Source organism: Penaeus monodon, unplaced genomic scaffold (genome assembly GCF_015228065.2).
Source record: "Penaeus monodon isolate SGIC_2016 unplaced genomic scaffold, NSTDA_Pmon_1 PmonScaffold_13664, whole genome shotgun sequence".
NCBI lineage: Eukaryota > Metazoa > Arthropoda > Malacostraca > Decapoda > Penaeidae > Penaeus > Penaeus monodon.
In genome coordinates, this window is record NW_023642671.1 from 1 (window position 1) to 9,687 (window position 9,687).

General features: G+C 35.6%; 1 protein-coding gene across 1 annotated transcript; it reads left to right on the forward strand.

Annotated features, from left to right (window-relative positions):
• Positions 1–4,625: 4,625 nt before the first annotated feature.
• On the forward strand, positions 4,626–5,397 carry LOC119569250 (cuticle protein 38-like; the record flags this gene model as incomplete). The annotated part of the gene is made up of 2 exons (XM_037917496.1): positions 4,626–4,999; positions 5,290–5,397. Coding segments are annotated over exons 1-2 (482 nt in total), but the record flags the coding sequence as incomplete, so codon positions are not given.
• Between the last annotated feature and the right edge of the window lie 4,290 nt (positions 5,398–9,687).

The window sequence follows — 9,687 nt, forward strand, 5'->3', positions numbered from 1 at the left end:
AGTGGCTACATGGGGGCGAGCCAAACTGTACGGTTGGCACGGCAGGTACTATGACACGAGCTCCAGAGTAGACTAAATCACCATCACAGTAGACGTCTTCTCTAAACTTCCAATAAGGGGGTAGTATGCTGTGGAGGAATACCGGTTCGGTGGGAATCCTCTTCTCACACACTCTAGCAATGTGATATATGATGGATCATCAAAGCACTGCTTAAAATCTGATAGTGGCATATCAAGTCTCAGTTTCTGTTAAAAATCTGGAACCACATTGGATGAGATGCATTTGCCCTTGTCCATGGTCTTGCAGCAGAACATACCCTATACTATGAAGTCGTGATGCATCTGTTTGCAAGGTGGGGAATGAGGGTTGAATGATAGTATAGGTGAACTTGACAGGGCCTCTTTCACTTTTTTAAAAGCTTGATCATGATCAGGGGTCCACACAAATGATCGCTTGGGACCCATTAAGGGGAGTAAAGGTTGAGCTGTACTGGATATTTCAGGTGAGAACTCTGCCAATTGGTTTACGAGGTCCATGGAAACCTTAAGTGTGTTAAGTTGGCTGGAGATACAAGTCTCATATGGACTTGACCTTCTCAGGATCATCATCTATTCCTTCGGCTGACAGCATGTATCCACAGAAGGATACTGGAGATGCTGTTCAGCATTGTAAGGGGCTAGTGTTGCAGGTCAAAGGCAAGTGTATTGACATGTTAGGGGTTGGGGTATCTGCCAGTTTGTGCGTTGAGTTGTGTGTCACACCTGTGTCCTCACCAACTTCATGCACTGTGTTTGCGTGAGTTACCTTGACAGTTTGGGTTGGGAATTCTTTAGAGATGGTCGCCAGCTTCTTGCAATCTTGACAGGACAGCAATGGGGTTAGCACATCTTCATACATATCAATCCATGTCATCGTAGTTTTAGATCCGAGAGTGATTTGTGCATTGCATGAGCCAAGAGCTGGGGCCATTGATGAGCCATCAGCTGTGAATTGCTCAGCAACTGGTGGTGGCTGGAGATCATGTCTTGACAAACCAAGGTGTTGCAAATGGATTAGGCCTATAATGGTGATATCTGCACCAGTGTCAGGAAGCAGTGACAGTTTTTGCGACAGATCACCAAAGGTAGTGATGACACTGACAGGTTGTGGAGGCTGACTCATGGCTCGTGAAGAGGGGACTACTCTCGTAATTTGGTTGGAGTGCTGACTGTTGTTGGAATTACTTGTGTGTTTGCATCTTCCTTGAATTGACCTGGAGAGTTTTGTTTCCCCTCTGTTTGTGAGGATGTGGCTTCTTTGCAGGGCAGCACTGGTCATAATGTCCATTCTGGCCATAGATTCTACAAAAGGCATTCAAGGCTGGGCAGCTTAGTGTTCTGGACCAGTGCCCTTTTCTCTCCCTCCTGTACAGACCGCCTTGGTTGCTGGGCCCTTCTGAGTCTTGTGTAGTCGGCCACAGTTATTACATGTTTATCAGTTGTCCTAACTTGAGACTTGTGAAAATTTGTCCTTTTTGTACCTGGACGTGGCTCTTTTACCAGTGGGAAGTGTCGTGACTACTGATGCAGCGTTGCGGGCAGCTTCAAATGCATAGCATTTTTCCACATGAGCCTATGGGTGCTAGGGTGATGAAATGGTCCACAAACTCATCATCATGTACTCCCATGATAATAACTTGTTATAGTTGTCTCCTTACAGTTCTTACAGTTTCCTTTGCAGATTTCGACTGTCTCAGCTGCATTTTTTATCCTGACATGAAAGTCACTAAATGTCTCTCCTGTCATTTGCTTACAACTGAAGAGTTCACATCTGTGCCGTGTTGACTTGAGCTCTGACGTGTCTCCAATTTGTCCAGCACGTACTTGAGAAGAATTGTATCGTCCGAGCAGACATGGAGTTTGTGCTGTAACACGTTGGGTCTCGAGGGAGAGATACATGCATATCTGGATCAGCTGTTTGTTGAGTGGCAAGGTGGGGACGTCGATCATTGTAGAATAATCTTCCTACTTGCGTTTCCATTCCTTGAAAGTTTGAAAAGACGCATTCAGAAGGAGGATCGGGTGTAATTGGTTAATGGAGTGGAGGGAGAGGAAATCACGCCGCCTCCTCTTCTGCACGTCGCTCCTCTCTCAGTATTCGTCGCTCGTCTTCGAGGCGGCGACGCTCTTCCTCCTGAAGACGACGATCCTCGTCTTCCTTACGACGACGTTCCTCGTCTTCCTGACGACGACGCTCCTCGTCTTCCTGACGACGACGCTCCTCGTCCTCTTGACGACGACGTTCCACGTCCCGACGTCTGCGTTCTTCGTCTTCTACACGTCGTTCCTCCTTCTACTATTCTAAAGACACTATACTTTAGACGGAATGTGATGCTTAAGTCACCGAAGTCAGTGCAGCAGTGCAAATGCGTGTGTACGTGTGCGGCTAGAAAGCTCCCTCCCTCAGTCAGTGGCTGGGCAGTCTCCAAGATTAAATTATTTGTTGGTCAGAAATAATTTATAAAAAAAAGACATTAGTGCCACAATGCGAGTGATCAGATGTTTTCATATATATATATATATATATATATATATATATATATATATATGTATATATATGTATGTATTTTATATTATATTATATTATATTATATATATGTATATATATATATATATATATATATATATATATATATTACATTATATATATATATATATATATATATATATATATATATATATATATATATATATATATATATATATATATATTATATGAAAAGGGAAACAGCCACAGTAGAAAATCAATTTTAAAGTAGAATGGGAAGATTCAGGGAAATTACCTTTTCTCGACATACTTTTATTCAATGTAAATGGCTCGCTTAAATTTTCGGTTTACCGTAAACCTACTCACACCGCAAATTATCTTCACTTTTTCTCGAATCACCCGTTATATGTTAAAAAGTCAGTAGTCTCGTCCATGTTTCTTAGGGCATATAGAATTTGTGACAATGAGTTTATTGATCGGGAGCTTGATGTAATTTTTAAAACTTTTTCGAAATTAGGATATCCCCGTTTCTTCTTAAATCAGGCACACTCATCTGCGAGATGGAAATTTTATACTCATTCCCGTAATTCTCAACGGGATAGTGCCAGTAATCTATTAATTGTTCCGTATAACCCGTCCCTCGATGAAAAACGGCACATGTTTAAAAGCGCTGGCATTGACATTGTCTTCACATATCCGAATACGTTGCGTAATACTTTAGTTAAACACAATGCGGCTAGCGGTGCTCTTGAGACTTCTCCCGGTATTTACACTATACCTTGTAAAGACTGCCCCAAGTTTTACATAGGTTTAGACCCCCTTAAGCCTTTTTTATAAAAAGAAAAGAAAAAAGAAAAGTGTTTTTGGGAAACTCTATTAATTTTGAAAAAGGCCAATTTCAACTTGAGTGCTGGTCCCTGGGGCCTGGGTGTCTTAACCCCCTCGTTAAATTGGGAAAAGCCCCTTTTCCCCAAAAACCCTTTGCCTTTAACCCCTTCCCCGGCCTGATTAGCCCCCTTTTTTCGTCTGTGTTTCCCCTTTTTCCCCCCCATAACCCAAAATTTTCTCCCTTTACCTATCGGTTTCAAATTGTCCGAAGAGGAACCCTAAAGGATTTGAAGCGTTCGGTTTATTTCCATTTTCCCCGTTTTCCCTTTTCAAACTTTGTGGGACACGTTACTGGGTTTTGTTTTTCCTTTTTTTATATATATAATATTTAATATTTTTAAAATATTTTTATAAAATATAATTTTATATAAGGGAAAGTATTTTATGTTAAAAATATTTAGTTTTAATTTTTTGGTATGTATATATATAAAAATGTATAAAACCCCACACACCCAAAACACACAACACCACAAAACATACCCATTTTATATAATTTTAAAATTTTATATATATTAAAAATATATATATATATATATAATTTTATATATGGGATATATACCAAAATTATATTGTTATATACAGATATAATTTTATAATATGATATAAACATTATATATATGTATATTATATGTACCAGGGTTTCCGGGGGTATTTTCCCTTTTTCTTGAGGTTATTTTCATTGTTTGGGGTAAAGTAGCGCGTATTTTTGGGTTTTTTGGTTGGGGCGCCCTGAGCCCCTTTCTTGCCTCCGCCGAAACCCCGATCTAACTTGCTTCGAAAAATTCTTTGCGGGGGCCCGGGGAGGAAACCCCAGTACGCCGGGGCCCCCTTCCCTCCGATCTCCACCCTGTGCCTTTTGTAAATAGTATAAATTTTAAATTTCTGTGAAAATTTTTTATAAAATTTAATTCGTTTCCTTTTTAATGTTCTTTTTTGTTGTTGTGAATACGTATAAAAATTATTATCTATTTGTTTGAGTTTTTTTTAAAAAAAATGTAACTTTTTTTTCCCCGCCTCCAATTTGTGCCCAAGGGTTTATCTACAGCTACCCAGTGTGTTTTCGGCTGCCCCCAAAATGTTTTGGGGCCCAGTGTGTTTTCGGGGTCCCAGAGTGGGTTAAAGGCTGCCCGAGGGTTACGGGGTGCCCCCGAGTGGTTACGGCTGCCCAGAGTGGTTTAAAGGCTTTCCCAGAGTGGTTTCGGCTTTCCCGATGTTAGCGGCCCAGAGTGTTACGGCTTGGGCCCAAAAAGTTACGGCTGCCCCGAGTGGTTTTCGGCTGCCCCAAAAGTGTTACGGCTGCCCAAGTGTTTCGGCTGCCCAGAGTGGTTTTTTGGGTGCCCCCTGTGGTTTCGGGGGCCCAGTGTGTTTAAAGGCTGCCCAGAGTGTTTTGCCTGCCCAGTGTGTTTTCGCCTGCCCAGTGTGTTACGGCTGCCCAGTTGTTACGGCTTGCCCAGAGTGTTTCGGCTGCCCCTGTGTTACGCCTGGCCCCGTTTTTTACGGCTGCCCAGAGTGTTTTAAAAGGCTCCCAGAGTGTTACGCTGCCCCGAGTGTTACGGGTGCCCAGAGTGTTACGCTGCCCAGAGTGTTAGCGGCTGCCCAGAGTGTTACGGCTGCCCAGATGTGTTACGGCTGCCCAGAGTGTTACGGCTGCCCAGAGTGTTACGGCTGCCCAGAGTGTTACGGCTGCCCAGAGTGTTACGGCTGCCCAGAGTGTTACGGCTGCCCAGAGTGTTACGGCTGCCCAGAGTGTTACGGCTGCCCAGAGTGTTACGGCTGCCCCAGAGTGTTACGGCTGCCCAGAGTGTTACGGCTGCCCAAGGTGTTACGGCTGCCCAAGTGTTTTACGGCTGCCCAGTGTGTTTTCGGCTGCCCAGAGTGTTACGGCTGCCCAGAGTGGTTACGGCTTTCCCAGAGTGTTACGGCTGCCCCGAGTGTTACGGGTGCCCAGAGTGTTACGGCTGCCCGGTGTTACGGCTGCCAGAGTGTTACGCTTCATATATATACATATACATATAAAATAACATTACATTTATACAATCATATATATACATATACATATATAACATAACATCTATATACATATACATATATATACATATACATATATATACATATACTATATATACAATACATATATATACATATACATATATATACATATACAAAATTTTTACATATACATATTATACATATACATATATATCATATACATATATATACATATACATATATATACATATACATATAATATGTATATTTTATGTATATATATGTTATATTATAATGATATAGTTTTATGTATATATATGTATATATATGTATGTTATATATATTATGTTATATATGTTTGTATATATATGTATGTTATTATGTTGTATATATATGTATGTATTATGTGTATGTTATATGTGTTGTTTTGTATATTATGTGTATGTATATATGTGAGGGATATATGGTGTATGTATATATGTGTATGTATATATGTGTATGTATTATATGTTTTATTTATATGTGGTTTTATATATTTTATAATGGGATTTATGTATAATGTTTTATGTATAATGTATTGTTAATTATATTTTATTCATATTTTATTTTTATATATTTATACCATATATACATATATTAAAATTGTATATATATACATATATATGTATATATATACATATATAGTATATATACTATATATATATGTTTTAATATACATATATATGTTATATATACATATATATGTAAAATATATGTATACATATATACATATATATATTATACAATATATATATATTTCATTATATATGTATATATATACATATATATCATATATATTAATTACATATATATATGTTATATAATACATATATATATGTATATATATAATATATATATAAAATATATATATATATATATATATATTAAAATTTTATTAACATATAATTTTATATATCATATTTTATAGTTATTATCATAATATATGTAATATATAAAACATTATATTGTATATTTTACATATAATATTTAATATACATTTTATATATAATAAATAGTCCTATTATATATATTATAATATTCATTATTTAATTATATATTTTATATATATAATATTTATATATATTATATATATATATAATATTATATTTAGTATATATTTATATATATATATTATATATCTATTTTTAATATATATAATATATTATATATATATATATAATATATAATGTGTTACATACCCACACCCACACACACCACACACCCACCACACACACCACACACACACACACACCACACCCACACCCACCACACACACACAAACACCACACACTATTTATATATATTATTATTATATATAATATTATATATAAATATGTATTATATGTTTTATATATTATATATATGTATATATATTGTATATTATATATGTTATGTATATCTATATACATACATATTATTTATTATATATTATATTATATATATTATATATATATATACATACCACACACACACACACCCACCACACACACACACACACCACACCCCACAGTAACACACCCACACCACCCCACACCCCCCCAAAAACCCCACTATATTATAATATATCTATATATTTATATATATATCTATATTATATATATGTGTGTGTGTGGGGTGTGGTGTGTGTGTGTGTGTTGTGTGTTGTCTATAGATATAACATTTATATTATTTATTATATATCTATATTATATTGTTACCTTATAATATATAATATATTATAAAATTATATATATTATATATATATATATATTATTTTCTATATATATACTATATATTATATCTTATATATTATAATATATATATTATCTAAAGTGTTTGTGTGTGTGTTTTGTGTTGTGTGTGTGTGTGTGTGTTGTGTGGGGTGTGTTTAGCCCCTTTTTATTATATTTATATTTATTTATATTTATATATATTATATTATTATTGTGTGTGTGTGGGGTGTGTGGTGTGTGTGTGGTTTTTGTGTGTTGTGTGTGTGTGTGTTATTATTTTTTATCTATTTTTCTATATTCTTTCTTATTGGTGTGGTGTGTGTGTGTGTGTCTGTGGTGTGTGTGTATTTATTATATGTGTGTGTTGTTTTTTATTATTTTTTTATATTTTTTATAATGTATATTTTCCCACCAACCACCACACCCCCCCCCACCCCCACACCCCCACCCACCCCCCCCACACACACATTCTATATATATTATATTTATTATATATATATATTTTATCTCCCCCCACACACCACACCACACCCTATATATTTTATTTTTTTTTATCTTTTATTCTATTTTATTTTATATTTCTCTTGTGTGTGTGTGTGTGTGTGTGTGTGTTATCTTTCTTTCTTCTTCTTCTCTATCTTTTTTCTTTTCTTTTTGTGTTGGTGTGTTTTTGGGGTGTGTGTGTGTGTGTGTGTGTGTGGGTGTGTTTATCTTCTTCCCATCTATCTTCTATCTATCTATATATATATATTTATTATATATATTATATATTGTGTGTGGTGTGTGTGTTGTGTGTGTGTGTGTGTGTGTGTGTGTGTGTGTGTGCGTATATTATATATATATTATATATGTATATATTATATTTTATATATGTTTGTGTGTGTGTGTGTGTGTGTGGGGTGTGTGTGTGTGTGTGGGTGTGGGGTGTTTGGTGTGCGTATAATATACATTAACTATATATATTATTATATATATATATATATATATATATATATATATTTTATATATATACCACACACACACACCACACACCCCACACACACACACCCCACACACACACACACACACACACATATATATATATATATATATATATATATATATATGTGTGTGTGTGGTGTGTGTGTGTGTGTGTGTGTGTGTTATATAATATATATATATATATATATATATATATATATATATATATATATAATATGTGTGTGTGTGTGTGTGTGTGTGTGTGTCTGTGTGTAACACTGTGTGAAATTTTATATATGTGTGTGTGTGTATATATTTTATATTAATATATATATATATATTACTATATTATATATATATGTAATTTTATACCACACACAAACCCACACACACACACCACACACACCCACACACCACACACACCACATATATATATATATATATTATATATATATATATATTATTTATGTGTGTGTGTGTGTGTGGTGTGGTGTGTGTGTGTGTGTGGTGTGTGGGGTGTGTGTGTGTATGTATATATATATATTTTATTATATATATATATATATATGTGTGTGTGTGTGGGTGTTGTGTGTGGTGTTTTGTGTGTGTGTGTGTGTGTGTGTATATCTATCTATCTATCTATCTATCTATCTATCTATCTATATATATATATATTATATATTTGTGTGTGTGTGTGTGTGTGTGTGTGTGTGTGTGTTTTGTGTGTGTGTTGTGTGTGTGTGTGTATAAATATACATATGTATGCATATTTTATATATATATATTTATTACCCCCATACATATATAATATATAAAATAAAATTATATATATATATATAATGTATACATATATACATGTATATCTTACACACATACACAACAAAACACACACCCACACACCCCACACACACACACATATATATATATTATATAATTTATATATATATATATTATATATAAAATATATACACCCCACACACACACCACATATATATTGCTTCCCCAGTGGTCTTTGTTCTGTGCGAAACATGTTTTTAACATGAAAAGGATGACCTGGGCATGTGTTAACATGAAGGGACCTGGGCAAACATGACGCAGCTGGCTGTGTGCGGAGGAGCGGAGGAACAACCGAGAGACGCAGTTGGGTGCTGCTCCTGTGAAGACCTCGTGTGCCCTTGTGACCTGATAAACTTTTTTGTTGCCCTGTTATAAAACTGTATCGTGCAGTGTGGCATGCAGTGTTTCCCCTTGTATTGTGCCTATAGAAAAGTGTACAGGTAAATAACTTGTGTAAATAGAGGAAGACTGTCATTTTGTGTTTTTTCGTGCCCCGCCTGGCCCTTGGCGTTTTCCCCTCATGGTGGTTTCTGGGATGCCCGTGGGGCTCGGTGCCTCTTGGAGGTGTTCGGGGTTCACGACCCTGTGGATAGCACGCCGTCTGCCTAGCCTGCCTTGGGGTTGGTGGGAGAGAGACAGGCGGCTGGTAAACAATATATACAAAATATATATAAACTATAAAATATATATATACATATATATATTATAATATAATATATTTAAAAATACATATAT